Source organism: Lindgomyces ingoldianus (genome assembly GCF_010093535.1).
Source record: "Lindgomyces ingoldianus strain ATCC 200398 unplaced genomic scaffold BDR25scaffold_3, whole genome shotgun sequence".
In the NCBI taxonomy this organism is placed as follows: Eukaryota; Fungi; Ascomycota; class Dothideomycetes; order Pleosporales; family Lindgomycetaceae; genus Lindgomyces; species Lindgomyces ingoldianus.
In genome coordinates this window covers 1276770-1298774 of record NW_022985164.1, presented here as the reverse complement: position 1 = coordinate 1298774, position 22005 = coordinate 1276770, and the positions used below count along the sequence as shown (strand labels likewise).

At 51.8% G+C, this 22005-nt stretch overlaps 10 protein-coding genes across 10 annotated transcripts; 8 read left to right on the top strand and 2 right to left on the bottom strand.

The window, feature by feature from the left end:
- The first annotated feature begins 269 nt into the window (after positions 1–269).
- On the top strand, positions 270–2823 carry BDR25DRAFT_66276 (calcium-binding mitochondrial carrier protein-like protein Aralar1). Its single transcript, XM_033698894.1, has 4 exons — positions 270–556; positions 618–1811; positions 1879–2041; positions 2105–2823. The coding sequence occupies exons 1-4, from the start codon at positions 377–379 to the stop codon at positions 2662–2664; spliced, it is 2097 nt and encodes a 698-aa protein (XP_033553313.1). The 5' UTR covers positions 270–376; the 3' UTR covers positions 2665–2823.
- On the top strand, positions 2726–4036 carry BDR25DRAFT_349562 (uncharacterized protein; the record flags this gene model as incomplete). The annotated part of the gene is made up of 8 exons (XM_033694567.1): positions 2726–2860; positions 2919–2987; positions 3016–3150; positions 3194–3320; positions 3375–3498; positions 3524–3799; positions 3824–3882; positions 3915–4036. The coding sequence occupies 8 exons, from the start codon at positions 2726–2728 to the stop codon at positions 4034–4036; spliced, it is 1047 nt and encodes a 348-aa protein (XP_033553312.1).
- A 644-nt stretch (positions 4037–4680) lies between these two features.
- On the top strand, positions 4681–6302 carry BDR25DRAFT_210733 (uncharacterized protein; the record flags this gene model as incomplete). Its single annotated transcript, XM_033684662.1, has 3 exons — positions 4681–5831; positions 5916–6113; positions 6188–6302. The coding sequence occupies 3 exons, from the start codon at positions 4681–4683 to the stop codon at positions 6300–6302; spliced, it is 1464 nt and encodes a 487-aa protein (XP_033553311.1).
- Positions 6303–8459: 2157 nt separating this feature from the next.
- Positions 8460–10634, top strand: BDR25DRAFT_349558 (uncharacterized protein; the record flags this gene model as incomplete). The annotated part of the gene is made up of 15 exons (XM_033694566.1): positions 8460–8646; positions 8670–8762; positions 8796–9003; positions 9070–9259; positions 9283–9581; positions 9632–9699; positions 9756–9785; positions 9832–9919; positions 9943–10060; positions 10102–10178; positions 10220–10237; positions 10282–10314; positions 10352–10384; positions 10441–10568; positions 10594–10634. 15 exons carry the CDS (start codon positions 8460–8462, stop codon positions 10632–10634), a joined length of 1611 nt encoding a protein of 536 aa, XP_033553310.1.
- Positions 10539–11876, bottom strand: BDR25DRAFT_300460 (40S ribosomal protein-like protein S2). Its single transcript, XM_033689378.1, has 6 exons — positions 11811–11876; positions 11603–11744; positions 11476–11549; positions 11348–11426; positions 10933–11253; positions 10539–10883 (listed from the first exon to the last, which is right to left on the bottom strand). The coding sequence occupies exons 2-6, from the start codon at positions 11714–11716 to the stop codon at positions 10689–10691; spliced, it is 783 nt and encodes a 260-aa protein (XP_033553309.1). The 5' UTR covers positions 11717–11744; positions 11811–11876; the 3' UTR covers positions 10539–10688.
- A 161-nt stretch (positions 11877–12037) lies between these two features.
- On the top strand, positions 12038–13827 carry BDR25DRAFT_390986 (uncharacterized protein; the record flags this gene model as incomplete). The annotated part of the gene is made up of 3 exons (XM_033698124.1): positions 12038–12124; positions 12154–12232; positions 12267–13827. 3 exons carry the CDS (start codon positions 12038–12040, stop codon positions 13730–13732), a joined length of 1632 nt encoding a protein of 543 aa, XP_033553308.1. The 3' UTR covers positions 13733–13827.
- Positions 13828–13966: 139 nt separating this feature from the next.
- Positions 13967–15456, top strand: BDR25DRAFT_252485 (uncharacterized protein). The gene is made up of 2 exons (XM_033686181.1): positions 13967–14351; positions 14406–15456. The coding sequence occupies exons 1-2, from the start codon at positions 14086–14088 to the stop codon at positions 15406–15408; spliced, it is 1269 nt and encodes a 422-aa protein (XP_033553307.1). The 5' UTR covers positions 13967–14085; the 3' UTR covers positions 15409–15456.
- A 61-nt stretch (positions 15457–15517) lies between these two features.
- On the bottom strand, positions 15518–16485 carry BDR25DRAFT_349554 (uncharacterized protein; the record flags this gene model as incomplete). Its single annotated transcript, XM_033694565.1, has 7 exons — positions 15518–15561; positions 15609–15636; positions 15697–15803; positions 15857–15937; positions 16007–16187; positions 16226–16349; positions 16406–16485. The coding sequence occupies 7 exons, from the start codon at positions 16483–16485 to the stop codon at positions 15518–15520; spliced, it is 645 nt and encodes a 214-aa protein (XP_033553306.1).
- Positions 16486–16616: 131 nt separating this feature from the next.
- Positions 16617–17672, top strand: BDR25DRAFT_209794 (NAD(P)-binding protein; the record flags this gene model as incomplete). Its single annotated transcript, XM_033684615.1, has 4 exons — positions 16617–16821; positions 16880–17247; positions 17305–17571; positions 17628–17672. The coding sequence occupies 4 exons, from the start codon at positions 16617–16619 to the stop codon at positions 17670–17672; spliced, it is 885 nt and encodes a 294-aa protein (XP_033553305.1).
- Positions 17673–18146: 474 nt separating this feature from the next.
- Positions 18147–21975, top strand: BDR25DRAFT_300458 (uncharacterized protein). The gene has a single exon (XM_033689377.1). It carries the CDS (start codon positions 18252–18254, stop codon positions 21519–21521), a length of 3270 nt encoding a protein of 1089 aa, XP_033553304.1. The 5' UTR covers positions 18147–18251; the 3' UTR covers positions 21522–21975.
- Positions 21976–22005: the final 30 nt, after the last annotated feature.

Sequence of the window (22005 nt, the reverse complement as noted above, 5' to 3'; positions counted from 1 at the left end):
AATACTTCCACAGTCACCACCACGAAAGAACAAATTCCGGCAGAAAAAAAATTCATGCCGTCAGCTGCAACATCTGCTCGCCGAGCCTGGATACCTCCTACTTTTGCGCTATAGCTACATCGTGTTTGTTGACACTCGCGCTCCCTCTCCGCCTTCCCCATCCCCGTGCTTGCTCCACAGCTTGTCTCCGATTTCCGAGCGCGCTAATCGATAGTCTCAAAATTTCCAAGCTCTGCATCCTGAGCTCCACCACTCCCTACTGACCGCCTGTCCCCATTGCTTCCGTGCTGCCCATCCCTATACCACTCTGCCCCTCTCTCGACGCCAATTGCTTGCCCAAGAGTGTTGCGACGCTGATTTGCGCCTTCTCTCCGCCATGTCCACCGTCAAGGACCAGGTGGGCGAGGTGTTGCTGGGCACCTCCGAGGAGCCGCAGATGTCGCAACTGACGCGGGCCGCCTTTATGAAGCATGCCCTCAAGGACGAAGCCAGTGGCGAATACTATCTCAGCGAGAACGAGTTCATTGATGCTGTCGCGCCCGAGAGCGAAGATTATGTCTGTACCCGCTCCTGAAACGTGTCGATTCTTGGTAGAGCTAACGACGCCGTCCCTTCAGCACAAAATCAAGCGCTTCCAGTATGGCATCCTCTTCGTCGTCGCAGATCGCGAGAAGAAGGGCCGCGTCACCCTGCGTGACTGGAGCAACTTCCAGAACCTGCTTGCGAAGCCCGACGCCGAGTACGAAGTCACCTACCGCCTCTTCGATTGGGACGGTGACGGCCTCATTGACTTCAGCGAGTTCTACAATGTATGGAAGGCGCACAAGGGCGAGGACAGCCTGCCGTTCGACTGGAATTCAGAGTGGGCAACGCTATACATCGGATCCAAGGACAAGCGTCACACCATGACCTACCCACAATTTTCCCAGATGCTTCGCGGATTGCAGGGCGAGCGCGTCCGGCAGGCCTTCCTGCATTTCGACAAGAACAAGGACGGATACATTGAGCCTGAGGAATTTCAGCGCATCATCCTAGAGACCGCAAGCCACAAGTTGTCCGACCACCTCCTCGAGAACCTACACACTCTCTGCAACATTTCCGCCGGCAGCAAGATTTCCTACGCCAACGTACGGGCTTTCCAGAATATGATCCAGCAGATGGATATGGTAGAGCTAATCATCCGAAATGCGGCCAACAAGAGTTCAGATGGCAAGATTACTCGTACTGATTTCCTGAATGAGGCTGCTAGGATCAGCCGATTCAACCTGTATACCCCCATGGAGGCCGATATCCTCTTTCACTTTGCCGGTCTCGATGAGCCGTCAGGACGGTTGGGCCTAAAGGATTTCGCTCGAGTGCTGGATCCGTCATGGCACACGGCGTATTCCTTGGGTTCCAGCGCGATTGCGGATGCTGGCCAAAAGGCTTTCTCGACGACAAAGTCATTGCTCTATGACGTCCTGGAGGGCGTTCATCACTTCGCATTGGGAAGTTTGGCGGGCGCGTTTGGTGCCTTTATGGTGTACCCCATTGATTTAGTGAAGACACGAATGCAGAACCAGAGGAGCTCACGCGTCGGAGAGATGCTGTACAAGAACTCGCTCGATTGCGCGCGGAAGGTCATCAAGAACGAAGGGTTCAGGGGACTGTACTCTGGGGTACTCCCACAGCTCGTCGGAGTTGCGCCGGAGAAAGCCATCAAGCTGACAGTGAACGATCTGGTCAGAGGGAAATTCACAGATAAGCAGACAGGCAAGATTTGGTGGCCGATGGAACTTATTGCAGGTGGCACGGCTGGCGGCTGTCAAGTGGTAGGTATTATCCTCGTGCTTTGCCGAAAGCCTCGGCCGGACACACGGTAACCTCGAACTGCTGCAGGTCTTTACGAACCCACTCGAGATTGTCAAGATTAGATTGCAGGTCCAGGGTGAAGTCGCAAAGACGGTCGATGGCACTCCTAAACGCTCTGCGATGTGGATCATCAGGAACCTGGGTCTCGTCGGCTTGTACAAGGGCGCTAGCGCATGTCTCTTGCGGGATGGTGAGCTTAAATGTTTTTTTTTTCAAGATAATCCCAGATGATGCAACTCACAAATGCGTCTAGTCCCTTTCTCGGCCATCTACTTCCCCACCTACAGCCACTTGAAGAGGGACTTCTTTGGTGAGAGTCCGACTAAGTCGCTTGGTGTGCTGCAGATGCTCACGGCTGGCGCCATCGCTGGCATGCCGGCGGCCTACTTCACGACGCCGTGCGATGTCATCAAGACCAGATTGCAGGTCGAAGCGCGGAAGGGTGAGGCCACTTACACTGGCCTCCGACATGCGGCGAAAACAATCTACCAACAGGAAGGATTCAAGGCGTTTTTCAAGGGCGGGCCAGCCCGTATCTTGCGATCCTCTCCCCAGTTTGGTTTTACGCTGGCCGGTTACGAAGTGCTGCAGCGGGCCCTCCCTATGCCGGGCCACGCTGACGAGGAGGGTCCTCGCAGTCACGTCGAACCCGGAGTCGGACTTGCAGAAGCTAAAGCACCGCTGCCGTACCTACGCAGCCGAAACGCACTCAAGATTATCTTGGACCTAGACGAGAACTTTGGACGCCCGAAATTGCCGCAGGGCAAGACGTGGCCGGGCCTTGCAGGCTTGGGCGGAAAACCGCAGGCATGAGGTCCTCCTGCACACGTCGAGCCTGGAGGGATTCCTGAGAGGAGAGGTGCAGCGTGGGTAAATGGGGATTGGATGGATTCTCGTATGGGATTTCGCATTTGGCGCGGTTCTGGTTTATCATCCAATTATTTTCTTTTGGCGTCCGACCGCCTTTGAGGGAGTTCACTCGCCCTTCTCTCAGCCGCACATGGTGGGGGTTCGGCGAGGGAACGATTCTCCTTTGAGCGCTGCGGGCTTGCATGCACATGACATAGACGGGGCCGCCACTGCGCTGGCCACTTCCTAGACGAAGAGACATAGACGACCAGACTGACATGCTAGATGTACGATAGGCGGAGAGGACGCATCGAGGACGCACCGAAGACGAGGAGCAACACTTTGCAGCAGAGGCAGCAGGCGATGGATGGCTGGGTGAATGGTTGCATTGCATGGCTGTCTAGCAGTTTCATACGAGCGAGCATTTTGCATCGAGGCAGGAAGAAAGCCGTTGAGCGATGAAGGGGACTTTCCGGACAGGGCGGGTACATAGCAAACCGGTAGCTGGAATGCAGACGGGGCATTTAATATATCTCGACGACCGGTTTGGGTGCAGGACGACGGACCCTGGCGAATGTGCAATGCACGCTGCGGGGTCAAAACGGCCTGCTCCTCGCGCGGTACTTGCCCACTCGCCTCTTAGTAGCCTCCCTCTTTCTGAGTGTGTGTCCAAGCTCCCAGCCAGAGCGGGGAACGTCAAGGACCGATGAATTTGAGGCTGACTGGAGCCGCGAACTACGAGCTCTCGAAGCTCTCATGTAAGCCTACTTGCTGGGCTGCGCCTCCAGCTCTCGCTCTGTGAATGTGCTCCCACATCCATGAGACGGCGACATCTCGCTGATGCTCCTGCTTCCTCCGCCAACCTCCCACCTCTCACAACTGCGCGCGTGTTCCACGACGCCGCTCTCGTGTCGACCGCACAGCCTCTTTCTGCGCCCGCGATAGCTGCGGGCGTCGCAGGTGGCAGCCAAACCAGACCCCCACCAGTCAGTGTCAACAGCCCTCGTCAGCACGCGAAGGCGAGGGCGTCGTCGGCCTCGAGCGCATTGTCCAGAAGCTTCATGGCCAGACGGCCCCTGAGATCGTCTTCCCCATGCCAGTGATCAGACGTCCATCTCACCAGCGCCTTGGTCAACACAAGCTCAAGATCGGCACTCTTTCTCCACCGCCTTGAGGCTGAAAGTCAGTCGTTGCACCCTCGGGTACGTTACCAGCTCACAGAGCCGCGTCCGCGCCCCCCCTCCATGCCGCCTCCCGTCATGTTTCTGCTCTCCCTTTCAACTTCAACTTTCAAGATAGCTCCCCAAGCAATCAAACACATGTAATTTTCTGTTGATGCCCGCCGCCTGCCTGGCCCGTTAGTCTGGGCTTGCACTGGAATCGCTCCCTGTCACGCGCTGTGTGCTTTGATCGGTGTTACTGTTTTCTTCAAATGTTTCAATAACTTTCATCTCAAGATGCGCAAATCTGCAGTCTGAATTCTGTCCGCTTCTCATTTGTCTCTTTGCTTCAATATCGCTCGCCTCGTCTCAAATTTGCCAATCTATGCTTCCAGATCTAGCTATACTGACTATCCTCAGATATCTAGCAGCCCCAGATCTTTCAGTGATATTCACCCCTTCACTCTTTGGCTTTGCGCTCACTATTTCACTTATCTTAAGGCATCGTGCGGGGTAGATAGTTGTCATCTTCCCACAACTCCTGCCCTTCTGCTGTCTTTCAACGAGGCTACACTCACTAGCCTCCCGATCGTGACGGATGAATACTCAAAACTACGATTCAGACGACGCTCTCCAACGATCTCCGGGCCTCACTCCAGTCAGACCGAAAGCGACGCCGTCTCCGTCCCCTCCACCCTTTGTGACGCAGCAAATATCAATTTCGACTCAAAACGTCAGTCCTCCTTCCTCTCGAAGACGAAAGAAACCTAATCGGCGCAAGACTCGGCCCAGTCAAGGTGACGTCGTACTCATTCGGGAGATGGAACCGAACCGACCCGATATTGCACGACAAGTTGGCGAACGAGCATTGAATTCGGATTCGGGATCGGAGGCGGATGACGAGGAAATGGAAGAGTCACCCCAGCCTGCAGAGGCAGTATCTTCAGAAACCGTACAAACTCGACAGACACAGTCAAATGCGCCTCCTATCAACCTCCAGGCCACCGCGCAGAAGGCGCTGAACACGACAACCAAGCTTCCCCCGCCTTTTCCCCACCGCGACTCTGTGGTAGAAGTCGACAGTGAATCACGCGGCCCCTTCAGTGCAGATGCTTCCGCCCCGAAGACGATTGCAGGGTCATTGACGAATGGGGGGTGGTTGGGTCCAAATGGAGTGGATTCAAAATCACCTATCAATAGCTCTTCCAAACTCGAGGCCACGTCGCCAAACCTGACTGGGAACCGGGCGGGATCGTATGCGAATGGCTACCCCCACGAGGAATCATTAGCGACGTCGCCCAATCTTCGCGAACTCACCATACCACCGTCAAGAGGGTCACCCAGCCAAAAATTGCCGGCATTACAGAATCCTCACTCGCCCTCACGGGACGGGCCGGGAGCATCACCCAATCAAAAGCAATCATTACCCCCCTTCAAGCACATATCCGAGTTGGCAGACGAGTCCAGAGCAAATGGATTCGCTCACCGACAATCCATCTCATCCACAGGCCAATCACCGACGCAAATATCGCGACAACTCTCCATCAGTTCGGCACGTTCGCCGGGAAGTGCATTTCCCTCGTTGAGCGCAACATCACCCATTAGCGCAAATAGTGAAATTGCAACCCGAGACCCGTTTCTAAGATCTGGTCAACATCTCACACTCTTCAGCAACACTCGCAGGCCTTCGCAGGCGTCAGAGAATGGCCCTCCTTACTGTAGCACTTTGCCATCCGCATCGACAACCAATGATAGCTATCAAAGTTCCGATGGGCTTAGCCCCAGATCGCAACCTACGCCAATTGAAAACCAGACGCACCGTATGAGCATAGATGGTACAATAGCGTCGAGAACGTTACCACCACTAAATGGGCCACCCATTCAACATGTTCCACCGCATGGATCGGGGGGATTCAAATGTGACTATCCAAACTGCACCGCACTTCCGTTCCAAACCCAGTATCTCTTGAAGTAAGTCACTTTCCTATGCCCTTGCAGTGTGCACTGTTGAGCCCCTCGCAAAACTGCTACAAATGCTAATCTTGTCCGTTCTAGCTCACATGCAAACGTCCATTCCCAAAGTCGACCGCATTACTGTCCAGTCGCTGGCTGTTCACGAGGCGAAGGTGGAAAAGGCTTTAAGCGGAAGAATGAGATGATTCGGCACGGTCTTGTCCACGCCTCGCCCGGCTACGTCTGTCCTTTTTGCCCCGACCGCGAACACAAATACCCACGACCCGACAATCTACAAAGGTATGTTCGATGCTCCAACAAGATCTTGTTTACAAATTATGTGACCTCAGTGCTGATGACGGTTGACGTGACAGACACGTACGCGTACACCACGTAGACAAGGACAAGGATGACCCGCAATTGCGCGAAGTTCTTGCGCAACGCCCTGAGGGCGGAAGTCGTGGCAGAAGGAGAAGGGTAGGAGAATGAGATTGGCTTGCCATTCTTCGTGCCTAACTTGGACCAGATATCCTCATAACAGCCGCGACACTCAACGATCATACCGCCTACAGTTCGCTTCTTGTTTGAATGGGGAGTCTTGCCTGCGATTTTAGAAAACCTTCCCGCTTTCTCATCACGATGCTCTGGGGTTTAGCGTTCGATTCCTAGTGCAATACCTTCGCGGTCATCGAGAACGGGTTCTTTGCTACGGCGTTCAGGTGGCGTTTTGGTTCTAATCATGGGGTCCGCCTGGATATACTGGAGTTTCTAAGGCGTAAGACGGTTATTCCCCAGTGCCATCTCATTTTTTTTTTCTAATTCTTCACTTCTACACCATTGCTCCTTCTTCTGTACGTTGGGGTTGTAATCACTTCTTCCGTGTTATATCCCTCGCATCTGTTTCCTCGAAGGCTTCCTATCTGTCGCTACTACGGCCCTTTTGATACTACTAGTTGGCTCACACCGCTCCCTGGATGGAGAAGCCCAGGCGAGGGCAACAAGGAGGTGTTCGTTCATTCATATTTATACCACCTGTTTCCTTAACATGTATCGACGTAGGGATCACTCTTCTTTCAGTATTAGGGAAAGCGTGGGGTTTTCATGAGCGTCATGGCGCTTATGTGCAGCGAACTATGTCAGGTTGTTCTGGTGAACATGGTCAGTTGCAGACTGCTCACACTTTGGTGGGGTAGTTCAATACTAGTTTTTATTTCCACGGGCTGCGTCGTTGCGGCCTGCTTCTCTCAATTTTGGTCCTTTTTTTTTTTAACTCTGGGTGAAGTCTGGTGCGACTGGCTCGGTTCTAAAGGTGCTCCTCGCGCGACCGCCGTTACTGCTGTTTCCAGTCACCCACCACGCTAGTTAATACATGCCTTCACTTCCCCTTTGAACTTCCTTTATCTCAACACCAACACTACAACGCCACTTGCTCAGCGCATCTGCGGTCAGAGCAAGCATGGCTAACAGCGACCAGCTTCACACCCTGACGACGTCTGAAACCAGCATTACCAGTGGAGGAAGTGAGAATAGCTCCTCTCCAAAACCCAGCCCGACCTTTAGTGTGCTACCTAAAGGTTTCATCGCACTATCAATTGAACTAGAACACACACTAATACCCCATTCTAGCCTTCGGCGAGCTCATGGTAAACATCAAGGGCAATGAGGCAGGACAAGGCACAATTCACCAACCAACTGCTCTACCGAGCACCTTGGCCAACACCCCCACTGTCTCTACTACCTTGCTATCTATTGTATCTGGCAGGGAAGTTGTTATGAAAGATATACCTGTTGGATCTGCTGGCAACCACTCAAACTCCAGCAATAAACTAGTTACTATCGTTGATCGAGCTCCGACTGAGATTGGGACTCACTGACAGCGTTTCTACCAGGAAGTAGTACGATTCGACTCAGGCTTTCTAGACAAGTTACGTCTCACTTATCATATACTTTTGTTTGCTTCACCTGACAGCAGGGGTCAATACGATTGAGTTACGGTTCGATTGAAGCTGCTTGTACTTCTCAACTTTTCACTAAAAGTTACGACGTAACTGTTAAAGCTTTTAGAGTAGCAGGGTCCCCCTTACTCTTGATATGGCACGCGAGGTTATTCAATTCACTGAAAACAACCTTATAACGTAGCCAGTTCTTCTGGAGTTGCAAAGCTTCAATTGTAGAGCCTGAGAGATGATTACGGTCACAAGTAACTGTCCTTTTCCCCCCGCTGAAGGCTCTCTCGCAGTCGCTCTCGCAGTCGCAGCTCGTGGGGGGTATACATAGGAAATCAAGTGCCATCTCAAAATAGTCTACCTCAATCGTATACTGCTCACCTTTAAGCCTCATCAATCGAATCGTAACAGTTAAAAATGTAGTTACGTTTGTTTGCCTCACGTGATCGTAGGTAGAGCAAAAGTATCAATCGTACTACTTCCTGTTGGAAACGCTGCTCACTGAGCTATGGGGAGCAATGCGGCGCCTCCAATGAAAGTAGCACCAGCTGTGCCTTCAATTTCAGGACATAGGGGCCATTACCCACAATCGTCCTCTGAGAAAGAAGGTGAGGTGACGTCGTCTTCTCCACGACCAGTCAGGGGCTTGCACGCCATCTCGGAGCCGCCTTTGACGAAGCCGAAGCTCTACCCTGCCTAGATGGCTCCGCTAGCACTTGATCATGCTGCTCTCCTCCAATATACTACAACTGTCGAAGGTACGCAGGGTCTCTTTATGCCTCTTCGAGGAAGAGACACCATCCTGACCTGGTTTGAGTATAAGGCAAGGCTTCGGGTGAGGAACTGGGAAATAAACCTCACGTGGCGGCTTCAGAGAATGACAATATGTCGGGTTTCCCGTCCGTCTCAGATAGGATACAACCATATAGGAATTCGAAGAGGAAAGGCAAGAATCAGACTAATCATGTGGGAAACAACGCTACTTTCAGCGGTGAGGCGGCTGGTGAAGCAAAAGCGAGGCAATCAGAGTAGACAGCGCCGCCTCCGCCAAAGAAGCCGCGACAGCACTGGGGTGAGCTCAGGGAGTTGTCGACGGCAAACACTAACTACGGCGCTGGGTCTCGGTCAAAGAAGGGCAACGCAGTGAGTCCCAATCCTCACTGTTCTTCCCTTCACCTTTCACTCATCCTTAACCAGCATAGCGAGAACGACCCCACTAAAGTGGGCTCTGCATGCGATTATGTGTCGCACCCTGCCTTTCCAATGTCTAATTCGAGCTAGAGATTCAATCACAACCGAAACGCAGGTAGATTGACTCCCTATAATTTCGATGAAGAAGCTCCAGCTCAATCCCACTCTCAAGCTACCGGGCCCGAATCCTTTGTCCGATCTTCCGGAAACCCCGCTACTCCTGTTATCAAATATCGAACCCCATCTTCGCCTGTGTTTCCACAGGCGGGTTTGGCAGCTGATCCAATGGGTCTTGACGCTGCTCAAAGTGTCCCAGCAACGTTGTGGTGCAGCTATCCTCACCGCCTGTGGCTTTGCCACCGGTACCGAATAGCTTCGCTGCTGCTCTGATGCCTGTATACAGGACAATCCTCTGCGTACCCCCAATGAGCATTGAGGACCACCTAGAGCGTTTCAGGGTGGCACACGGGATTCTTTTCGAGGTCAATGACTTATTAGCCCACTACTCCAATATCCAGTTCACCTTGTCGATTAGGGATGGAGGATGGTCTGGTAGGCCTTTGAGTGTCATTTCAGCTCCTCAACGGTCACCAATTGCAGAGAAGAAGGGCCCAGTGGTTCATTCAGACAGGTTCCAGAACTTTGAGGGGCTAAAATTTGTAGGCGATTAACAGATACCAGGTGGTCTATGAGAGCAGTTTTTCTAGCTTGTGTTGTCCTCTGGGTATTGCCTGTACCTGCACGAATGTGTACGAATAATAGCAGTTAAGGGTATCTCTAAGAATACAATGCCTCACACATGTAGTCAAATGGGATTATTTGGCTAGTACTGCAGGTCCCTAAGTAATTCTAGGATACTTTGATCCCTACGTGTTCCTGAGTCGAGACAGGTTGTGAAATCAGCAGGAGAGCTAAGAGGGTATGTGATCGCAGAGAACAAGCGCCAGAATACCGTAAATATGCCACCCTGTTCGCCAACCCATAAACAGTAGCACCAACACCACACCGGCCCAACCCACCCATCTTCCCTATCCTCCAAACCCCTATGACCCCTTATTCCTTACACCATTATTATTCCGTCTTCACTCTTTCACACTCTCCACCCGATCTGTGCTAAATTCTCCACCTAGTTCTTTGCTCACCGTCTTCAGTCGCACGAGATGAGCTCGCGCGAGGTAGTTAAAAGCTTCATGGCTAGAGTGACGTTGGCTTATTCTTCTTCTTCGCTGTCTGTGTACCATTCTTCTTAGACATGACCACTGTGGACAGGAAATATTATCTTTCCAGGTAGCTAGCTTAGAGCTTAATATCTAAGGCTGGACGCTTTCAAGCATGGGGAAGTCACTTGAGAGCTTCGAGGAGCGGTATTCGGGGAATCTTACTCTGATAGCTGCTTTCTAGGGCGATGTCGTCGCCAAATTGGCCTCTTATGGGGTAAAGTGGAGGGCTTCAAGGTTAAGAGAGCGTTGTTTGGATAGACACCGCCATAGCAACAAACCAGAAGCACACGACAACGGATATGAAATCAGCTACTTCATGGAGCTCTGTTTCCTCAAACTGAGATATATCACGCATCGTCAAAGAAAGATTCATAATGAATTGTCATTTTCCTTACTGGGTGACCCAGGTCCTGCCACAGATAGACGGAAAGAAGGGCTCCAAATGCACTACTCCACGCCATTAAGGACCCCGGGAATGCTAGTAAAAAGACCTATATCTCTCTGCCGCGCCTCATACTCTAATACTTCTTGCCCTCTCGTAGAACGTCACTATACTCCTCTAGTGGGCTGCGGATGAGCTTCGTCTCCTTCCAGAGATTGGGCGTTAGGAAGCCGTAGGTATTGGCGACGGCAACAAAAGTGGCCTTGAGTGTGTTCTCGAGAGTCTTAGTGGAGCCGGAAGATGCAGTGTAGATGTCTTGCACACCAGCGAGCTGTCAAGACTTAGCATAGTCACATGACATCCAATTGAGCTGTACATACCTGCAAGAGACGCTTCACGGCGGGCGAAGCGACCAATCCAGTACCGCGGGGAGCAGGAATCAGCCTGACAGTAACGGAACCGCATTTTCCGCTTTCTTTCGTGGGCAGAGAGTGAGGCTCGCCGAGGTTGGTACCCCAGTATCCCCGTCGAATCGGCACAACGCTGAGCTTGGCAATGATGATGGCGGCACGGATGGCGGTAGCAACTTCCTTGGAGGTCTTGATACCGAGACCAATGTGCCCCTCAGAGTCTCCAATTACGACGATGGCCTTGAACCGAGTACGCTGACCGGCACGAGTCTGCTTCTGCACGGGCTTGATCTGTGTACCAATGGTGGTTAGTCGTATTATCGAAGTTATTCAGACTCCTCGCTGCTTATTTCCCTTGCCATCATCACCTCGGAGTGCATCGTACCTTCATGACCTCGTCCTTAAGTTTGGGCAGGAAGAAATCGACGATCTGGTATTCCTTGATGGGCAGAGAGTGGAGGTAGCTGCTGCACGTCAGTATGTAAATTAATTTCGGAGTTTTCGAGTACGAACATCTCCTCCATACTCTTGATCTTGCCAGCTTTCACGAGACGGCCGAGCTTCGTGACGGGTTGCCATTCCTTTTCCTATGCCATTGTTAAAATTTGGTCCAATATCGCGGGTCGCAAAGAAGACGAGCCTCAGTCTTTCCACCACGACGGCCTCGTCCACGGCCTCGTCCTCGGCCTCGATCTCCTCCTCTGTCGCCACGAGAACCAAATCCTCCACCTCCGCCACGGGGAGCGTCAGCCATGTTGTGTATTGAGAGAGATTGGTGACTGCTGTAAATTTGCTATGTTAGACGCGCTCAATAGAGTAGGCTACAATGAGTGATTAATGGCACTTACATGGTGCTGTTGGAGGGTTAGCTGTCGTCGTCACGGATGCGCAACTTTCGAAGTCGTGAAGTCGAATTTCGGCGTGGAGGTGGGATGCCAAGAGTTTCTCCACTAAGCGAGGGCTTGCCTTAGTCATCGGTCCATCAATCAACTCAACTTTGCAATTACCAGACAATTTAACGCAATCATCTCTTTTACTTGCGAGAAATGACATCAGTGTATAAACCCATAGCCTCATGCTCAATCTTTCGTGGTCGAAGGCTTTTCCAATGTCACGCAGCAGCCCAGAGAGTGTCATTCGGCACAGTCCCAAGCACATGAAAGTTAGGGCAGCTGACTAAGAGCCTCCGAGCGGCTTGATTCGCCTTTAGGTATCAGCCTTGCTCAGAGCTCACCTGGACATCTCACCAGGACGGAGCTTCTAAGCTCTTGTCTCCCTGTTCACCTTCATTCCTAACTCTCTAGTCGCACCTATGTCGCTGTTCAACTCAGTACTTGGCTCTCTCTCTCCTAAGTTCCGCAATTCCTTCGAAGATCCGTATGCACGCGATCATGAGCTCCCGCTCTACAACTCTCCACCTATGTCCCCGCGGATACCTCCACCGATAGCTTCGACGGTGCTGCGGAGCGCTCCGCCTTCTATTTCCCCACCCCCGAGGGTCCCCGACGATCTTTTGGCCCTGCAACGGAAAGCTCGTCATCTCGAACAACAACTCCAAGAACTACTCGACGCACAAGCAGATGGGTTGATGAGCGGCCTCGCAGGTAACGACAACTCGCAAGATGAAAGTTTCTCCAATGGAAGCACCACACCGACAGTCAGCAGTATTAGAGGGAATGATAGAAGTGCAGAGAACGGCGAATACGGACCTCATCCACGAAAGAGGAAGATTGGACTGAATGCCGCCAGAAGGGGCATTTTCAGGCGGATACAGCAACTGGCAGCCGTCAAAGCTGAAGAGATGGACATGCTGGATCAAGATCTGAGGGACCTGCAAGCTATTTGGGAGAAGACGGATATTTGGACACACAAGCGCTCTCGCTTGGAGAAGAGGATCTCGGACATTGGGGGAGAAGGCACTGGCGCACGAGCAAAGGCTTTACAGGAAGATGCATCAAAACTGGAACAGGAGATACGCCAGAAGGAGGAAGAACTGTGGGCACTGAAGGCACGCCATCGTCGAATGCTTGATGAGCTTGCGGATAGCGAGAACTCCATGGAAGCAAAACTTTCATCTTACAAAGCCTCGCTATCAATCCTCGACAAGGAGATTGCTTCTTTTCTCGCACGACCGCCAGATACCGACCATATCTCACTTTCTCCGTCTCCGTTCCTCTCTCTCCCCCCGAAACGACGCACACTCGAAATGGCGCATGACTACTGGAAAGACGAACACTCGCGGCTGGCAGAGAAATGTCAAGAGGTGGATATTGATCGCGCTGCTTTGGATGAAGGTGCGGTGCTGTGGAATAACGTGGTCAAGAGGGTAGTGGATTTCGAGGCGAAGCTTCAGAACCACATGCAACAGGCGGGACGAAACAGTGGCGCAGACCCTTCGAATTTACTTTCTCAAATGGAGACGGCAATAAGTTTCCTGGAAGAAAAGATGGACCTTGCTACCTCTAGGAACTGGAACCTGCTCGTCTGTGCTATTGGTGCCGAACTGGAGGCTTTCAAGCAGGGTCAGGAAATCTTGCAAGAAGTGCTAGGATTGAGTATGAAAGTGAAGGGGAAGGCCAAGGTTTCAAATGATTTAATTGATACTGAGAGCTCGAATACAGAGAGTGAGGATGAAGGGTCCTTGTCTGCCATACGGATTGGTCGGTCGCCGAAGCCCTCAATACCGCTAAAGCCGAAATTCTTCGATACAGATGACGAGGACCCCGATCCGGAGCTTATGATATCGCATCAGGATACCGACACGGATTAACGTATTCCAAAGGGTTACCCCCTAGGCATTTTGGCATCCTTGGGTAGACGGATTGGATGTTCCTGTTCGGCAATAGACTGACTGTTCCTAGTATTGGACAATGATGATATTGACTCCAACATATTGTCCTCGCTATCTCGTGATGTTGAATGAAGCGCGTCTTGCTTACATAATACACCTAATCCTAGTCAAGTTATTGATTACAAGCTACTCACGAGTTCCTTAACACAATCACCAACTTCCGCCCCCGATAAACAACATCTTCGGTCCATGATCGGGACATTGGGCAAAAAATTCCTCCTCAAAATGCGATGAAAGTTGCACGCGGGGTCTTCTAGCGACCCTGACGAACGATGCACCGCCCACCCGAACCCCACCTTAGCTTCACCATCCCTTCCATCCACGACGATACCACACTTGATTGCCGCATATATCATCCAGAAGATGTATCGAACCCGCAGATTAAAGGGTCCGAGGACTCAAGACCATGGAGGACAAAAGGAATTGTAATGGCACATCCTTACGCGCCGATGGGGGGAAGCTACGATGATCGTGTTGTGGGCATCGTCGTTGAAGAATCCCTCTCGCTAGGATATTTTGTAGGGACTTTCAACTTCAGGTATGCACACTTCACTATATGCAAGAATTTCGAGGAGTCATTGACGCGTGGTAGAGGGGCCCATGGCTCCAAAGGTCGCACATCCTGGACTGGGAAGCCTGAGCTGAACGACTACATTTCCTTTGCGGCATTTTTTATACACTACCTCTCCTACCTAAATCTATTCCCCTCATCAGACGCGAATTTCATGCCAGATCAATCTCCAATATCTCCACCATCACAGAATCAGGGTGGCCTGTCGAGAACATCAACGAAGGAAAAGCCCTTAGTGATATTAGGCGGCTACTCCTACGGATCCCTAATCCTCAGGCATCTCCCACCCATTCTCCCTCTCCTACAGTCTTTCTCCATGCCTCTCGACGGCACCGCCACATCCGAAATACTCCTTCGTGCACGTAAATTGGCGGACCAGAGTAACCAAGAGTGGATAAACCTCGCCCGGGACCGCTTGCGACAGAACAGCCCCCAAAAGGGCAAAGGCCACGAAAACAAGCTCTCCGTGACAATCGGTGGTGAGGAAACAAGTCCGGATGTCAGGAGAAGCAGTCGAGAAATCCGACGGAGCATGGAAGGAAGTCGAAGTCTGGATTTAGGGCGGAGGATGCGGAGTTTGAGTCATCGGCGACTGATACGACCTCAAACCCCGCCTGATGATCCTAAGGTAAAGCAGGGCCGACTGGAGATTGAAGTGCCCGATGCACGATATCTGCTAATCTCTCCCCTTGTGCCGCCATTGTCGACTCTAGCAGCCACGGGGCTAGGTCATAAGTTCTGGAATGGGACCCTGGGGAGCCATCACGAAACGCTAGTCCATAATCCCACTTTGGCTATCTATGGAGATCAAGATGGATTCGCGTCAGCGAAGAAAGTCCAGCAATGGACTAAGAAACTGTGCGTAGTTCTAGGCACGAAATTCTCATTCGTGGAGGTTGCTGGTGCGGGGCATTTTTGGCATGAGCCTGGCGTTGAAAGGCAACTTCGAGATACACTGAAAGCATGGGAGCGAGGTAAGGTGAAGGGATGGGAGGGTGCGCTAGGTCATACAGACCTGAATTAAGATACACAATTTAGTGGATGAAATCTATCAGACATAGTTGAAGTGTTGGAATACCTGCTATCTAGATTCTAAGATTCGACCCATACAAACTCCTTTAACAACCTGCATCCTAATCTTCTCCTGGACACACTCCATTGTTTCCATTTGGTACCACTGATGTCATTCAATATTAGCAGCTACGGGGCGTACCGACGCCTCACCTTCCAGATATGACAAATTTTGGTGTAGCTAGATAGGGAAAATGGATGCGGGGGACTTCTGGCCAGTGCATATAGTAGACATACACACTTCAAGCATTATACTGCTACGCTGGGTTGAAGCGAATAGCAGGTAGAGAGGGCTTGAACGCACGTGATGGTCATTGATAAGAGAAGTCGATATTGGTAAATTGGGTGCTGCCGTGGAACGCGCAGTTGGAAGGATAAGGCAGAACATACCTACAGGCCACACGCGAATAATGCGGGGAATGTCAAGATAGACGACGTCCCTTGACTGGCTCGCTTCGCTCTCTTGGCCTCCCACAACATGACTCGCACACAACAATGATGCAGATGCAGCGCGCAATCCTGCTCGAGCTACAGCTGCCCTGTTACATGACAAACAGCTCTCTCAAGCCCAGTGTCATCTCGCTCTGTCATCGGGTAGCCAATTCCCCGAATCCAGCCTTCAACGTCGCTTAGAAGCCATTGGCAAGCACTCTTCAGCTTGGTCAGACACAAAGGTGGATGTTCAGTGGCTCCTGTCCCCAAACGGCATTTCCGTTTGCGGAAACCCGGATGCTGGTCATTCCCCGCAGAACAGTAGCTCTATCTTGGACTGCATCAAGCTCCAAGACTTGGTTGCTTGCTTTGGGGCGTTTACGCATGCAATGGCAACGGCATGCCAGAGTGAGAGTGAGGCCACGACGGGGCTGGCTGTTGAAGCAATCAGATGGCCCGGCACTTATTCCTTCTTAGGTGGAAGATTTAAATGCTTTGTGTGTCGTCCCCTCCAGCACAATTTGTTCTGTATGCTCGTCGTGCTTTCCGTTGTATACCGCGAGGCGTCCTGGTAGCTTAATTTGAGTTCGATTTTCATTTTGGCAAAACCACAACAAAACAACATATCACATTATGACGCCTGCTCGATTCTTCCTGCGGTCGGCTCCATGTGTCCCGCAAGTGCTTCGTCAACAAAGGCCACTTCTCCACACGGCAGTCCGGAATACTATGCGACCATTTTCCAGTACTGTCTCAAGGCATCAAGGGGGACCTCCAGATGCTCCTGCTAGAGGCAGTGCCGCGAACCCCTTTCTTAGAACCTCGAAAGGGCTTTCAGAGTTCAACCTCAGCAACAAGGTGGTATTGGTATCTGGAGCTGCCCGAGGACTCGGCCTCACGCAAGCAGAGGCGCTGTTGGAGGCGGGAGCAACTGGTAAGGCCTCCTGCGTTCCTGGGGAATATCCTGGCCCGGAAAATCTGATAGTGATTAGTTTATGCCTTGGATCGACTTCCTGAGCCTTCTCCAGACTTCCATACTATCGCAGAGAGAGCAAAGTCGGAGCTTGGCACCTCATTGCAATACTGCCAGATTGATGTTCGCGATGTGCTCAACCTAAACCGAATAATCAGGGAAATCGGTGACAAGGAAGGACGAATGGACGGGCTGATTGCGGCTGCGGGCATACAGCAAGAAACGCCAGCCTTGGAGTATACCCCGGAAGATGCGAATCGAATGTTCGAAGTGAATATTACTGGTGTCTTCATGACTTCCCAGGCTGCAGCGAAGCAGATGATCAGATTCGGCAACGGAGGAAGCATTGTAATGATCGCAAGTATGAGCGGGACTGTTGCGAATAGGGTACGTTCTGTAACGACGAACTTAGGAGATACACCCACTGACTGACCTACCTCATAGGGCCTGATTTGCCCAGCATATAATGCATCTAAAGCTGGAGTGATGCAACTCGCACGCAATCTGGCGGCAGAGTGGGGCGAGTACAATATCCGCGTCAACACCATTTCGCCTGGCTACATTGTGACTGCAATGGTGGAAGAGTTGTTTAAGCAGTTTCCCGAGAGACGGACAGAGTGGCCGAAGCAGAACATGCTGCAGAGATTGTCAGGCCCGAGAGAGTATCGTGGTGCTGGAGTCTTCTTGATCAGCGATGCCAGTAGCTTCATGGTGTGTCCCACTCCGATCTCCTCTTACCGATGTTCCAGATTGCTGATACATAGTAGACGGGAGCGGATCTACGGATGGATGGTGGACACTCCAGTTGGTAGCGTGCAGTATATTAGCAACTACCACAGGACACTACCAAGGATTCTTTAATCTGGCAAGCCAGTCCTAGAATTGGAAAGGGATTCAGGGGATGCAGATATCTGCCCAAAATCAGACCTCGTATATTGTAGAAGCATATTCCTAAGATCTGCCACAGATGAAATTGATTGCCTCGCAGCTTGGCAGACGTCTTGTATATTCTTGTATATCGGAGTGAAGACTTGAAGATGTTCAGTAAAGACTTGAAGATGTTTAGTAAAGACTTGAAGATGATCAGTGAAGACTTGAAGATGTTCAGTGAAGACTTGAAGATGTTCAGTGAAGACTTGAAGATGTTCAGTGAAAACTTGAAGATGTTCTGTGAAGACTTGAAGATGTTGTGTGAAGGATCGCAACCTCGCAGACTGGATGCTGACTAAGCCAAACAAGGCGACTTCCAAACGGGGGAACATTTCACAGCTAGGAGGACTCGTGGACGGCTGCTTGCACTCACCATGCCCGTCAAGTAGCCTCGACCTTCCTGGAGCCCTCTGCTCTGTCCTCACGCTCCTTAATACTCTCACCATCCACCTCTTCCTCCCATGTCGAGCTCTACGCCGTCCTCGGTCTCCCGATACCGCCCTGCGATTCTGATATTGACTGGAGCTATCGCCGGATATGCCGCATACCTTCTGTACAACAGCACCCACGCTCCTTCTCAACCACCGCTCCATCGAAGCAATGCCGTGCGAAGACCGGGCCCCCGCAGCACACACTCCCGCATTGCGCGCACCCTCCAACACCTCCAGCAGAATGCAGAGCCAGTTGGGGAGTTTGACTTCTTCGGCCACCCCATTGTCCTCGATCCTCGCGACCTTATATCTGCGGCTGAACTGCGCGATATCGCCCAGCACTCTCAGCCCGGTGCCAGTCCCGAGCTGGTTGACACCATGATCGGACAGCTCTACGAAACCTTTCTCGACCGTCTACTTGCTCTCACGTTTCCGAACGGGCCTGTTTCCGAAATTGACGGAATAGCCCTCACTCAGTTGCTGAACGGTCGGATGCATAGCCTGGAACCTCTGACCCGGGCTTTCGAAAGGCACAGCGCCAGATTCGCTGGAGGGGACACTAATGCAATTCATGGTTCAGATGGCGCTGAGAGCATTGCCCCCACAGAGCTGTCACTACTGAGCGAGGACGACTCGGATGATTTAACTACAGACCCCGACGGGCAGACTCTGCAGCGCACCCTCTATCACATTGCAGAGGACCGGGCAAGGCAGGAGGGTGTTATTCATCGCGGCATAACCTGTAATGCATGCGACACGAAGCCTATCCGCGGCATCAGATGGCGGTGTGCTAATTGTGCCGACTACGACCTATGCTCCGACTGTGAAGCAACCAATACTCATATCAAGACTCACATATTCTACAAAATCCGTGTTCCTGCCCCCTACCTGGGATTTCCAAAGCAGGAGCCGATATATCCTGGCCGCCCACATGTAATGAGCCCATCCATCAACTCGGCCATCAAAAAACGGCTGGTCTCAGAAACTAAAATGGAGGGTGAGGAGGTCGAGGCATTGTGGGATCAGTTCACATGCCTTGCGGGGACAGAGTGGAATTCTGACCCTAACAATATTGGATGGGCCCTTGATCGACGCGCCTTCAATCAAGCCTTCATACCTCGATATTCAAGCTTTATCTCAGCGCCGAATCTCATCTATGACCGCATCTTCGCATACTATGACACGGACCACAATACACTGATTGGATTCGAAGAATTCGTAAAGGGCCTTGATGGGATGCACTCGCGCGATCCCAAAATCAAGCTTAGGATCGTCTTCAATGGCTACGACGTGGACGGCGACGGCTATATCTCTCGGAAAGACGTGTTGAGGATTTTCAGAGCGTATTATGCGATCGAGAAAGAGGCCACAAGGAATTACCTCGCCGAAGCTGCTGAGGAGCTTTCTGTTCGTGGCGCACTGGAGACAATTCGCTCGAGCCAGCCGTTGGGGTCCGCCTTCACGCAGAATAGCATCCCGGCTAGGAATCCCTCAAATCCACGTTTGCAGGAGAAGTCTTCTGAAGGTCTGGATAATCACCAATCTGTACTGGCTGAGGATGTCGGAGATGTTGCGGACCGTGAGGAAATCATCCAGATAACTGATCCTCAAAATTCAATCGTGAATGGGCACCCTTACCCGCATCATTCTGCTGAAGGTTCAGCCATACACAACAGGTGGGCGCGAAGGCAGTTCTATGTCGATGAAGAAGAGGGATTGCGCCGACCGGAAGACTACGAAGATTCGCCACCTCGCTCTGAAGCTGGGGAGCAGATGGATGGGGTTGTAGAAACATCCCCCGCCCCTGAGCACGACCGCACTAGGGGTTCACGCTCCTCTTCTAGGGTACGGTTCCAGGATGACGTCGATATCGAGACACGATCTAATGCCTCAACTTCCTCTCGCCCGGTTGGAGAACGATGGGGTGGCTACGAGATACCCGAGCCCGAAAAGGATCTCGGAAAGGAAGTTTTGTATCAAATAACCCAACAAGCCTTCAACGAGCTCCTGAGTCCCCTGTTCCAAGAAAAAGAGGACAATGCCATGGACGCCTTCGCAACCCGAGCCGAACGACGGAAACTTGCCCACCAAATAGACAAGACAATCCACGATTTCAAAGAAGAAAAGCTCGCCAACAAAGTCGTTATCTTCCTAGGAGCCTTCAAATACGCAAGGGTGATGCTAGACATACTCACAAGTACCCCTGACACGATCGAAGATTTCTTAGGAGAGCTAAGGGACCAGGGTGCACAGTTGAGCCTGTCGATCTTCCGCGAGCGTCTTTGGGCATTGCTTCAGGGGACAGAGGAAGAAGTTGTCCATCATTACAAGAATCGTTGGTTCGAAGACTGGGAGCCAAATGTAATGGATCTTTGGAATGCGAAGCTTACGCGGCTACAGCTTCAATACGAGTTGTGGGACGCTATTCATTGTCTCGCAACTCAATTTGAGTGGCTCCCCAAGGAGTCCTGGTCGCTAAGAGAACTACCCAAATCTTCTTCTCAGCCTCGGAATGCGGAAGAAGAGGGCAACAATCAAAGCGAAGACCAAATACCGTATCGCGATCCTACTATGCCGCAGTTTCGGCCGAACTCTATCGTTGATATGGAATCTCCCACTCAACTAAATGGCGATCATCAAAGCGAGGTAGACGAGAGTGCAGCCAGTACAACCCCTTCATCCGACCGCGTCTTCGTCGTCAACGAAGAGGACTTTGAAATTGGCCATTACTCGAGCACACCACACGGTCCCTTCTTCGTTCTCCAAGGCATGATGTACACCAGCGCTGCCCCAAGCGGACCTCCCTCACCCTCATCGGAACCTCAACGAGGCACCGACACAGCTGTGCCAACACAAGCTGCTCTACCTCTACTTCCCCCGCCGCCTCCGCCGCCTCCTCCACCTCCGCCACCTCCGCCACCGCCTCCTCGCACTCCATCCCCTCCTCCATCCTCAACCCACCGCCCTGAACCCCCACGCATGTACAACGACCCCCAAATCTTCCTCCTCTGGATAAACACCGCTGCGCTAACCATGCACGTTGTCCAACGCCCAGTCGTGCACTCCCAATCCTGGGAACACGAAAACTCCCAAATAGCTCTCGAACGCAAGATCCGACGTGCTGCCATGGAACCCGACTCCCCACTCCACCTTCACATGCTCTCTAGCCTCGACACAGTCGAAACCGAGATCAGCGAGCGGAAAGGTAGCGGGCTTCTCAGTTTCGCTGAATTCGAGGATAAGATGAAGGAGGGCAGGCTGAGGTTCTTAGAGGCTTGGATGGATTGGGTGAGTTTTTGAACACACCCGGCCGATATCCGTTGCAATTGGTATCCTTAGGAAGCCTCCATCCCCTCTCGCTATATTATCTTTTGTTCACCCGCCGTTCCAAGAATATCTAGATTGGTAGCTTGGCAAATTCATATTTACCTGCGCATCTAGATCCGCGAATGGGCCGTCGGATGGAAGGACTGGGATTCGATTGGTGTGCTGGTGGCTAGGCACGAGGTTTTGATGCGCGAGATGGATACTACGAGTGAGGAATCAGTTTGGATGCAACTTTATTACGATACAGCAGAAGAGTGGGCTCAGGTAGCTTATTAAAGGCTGGACTGGAATGATGTAATACCGGGTGATAGTTATAGCGATTTTACTGTATCACACTGATGACGGACGTTGGTGGCTCGCCGATTCGGTGGGTCCGCGTCACGGATGGATTGTATGATATAAGGCAACATCTGGGGGCTAAAACGGTGTATGATACCATGGGAATGACTTTTCGAAT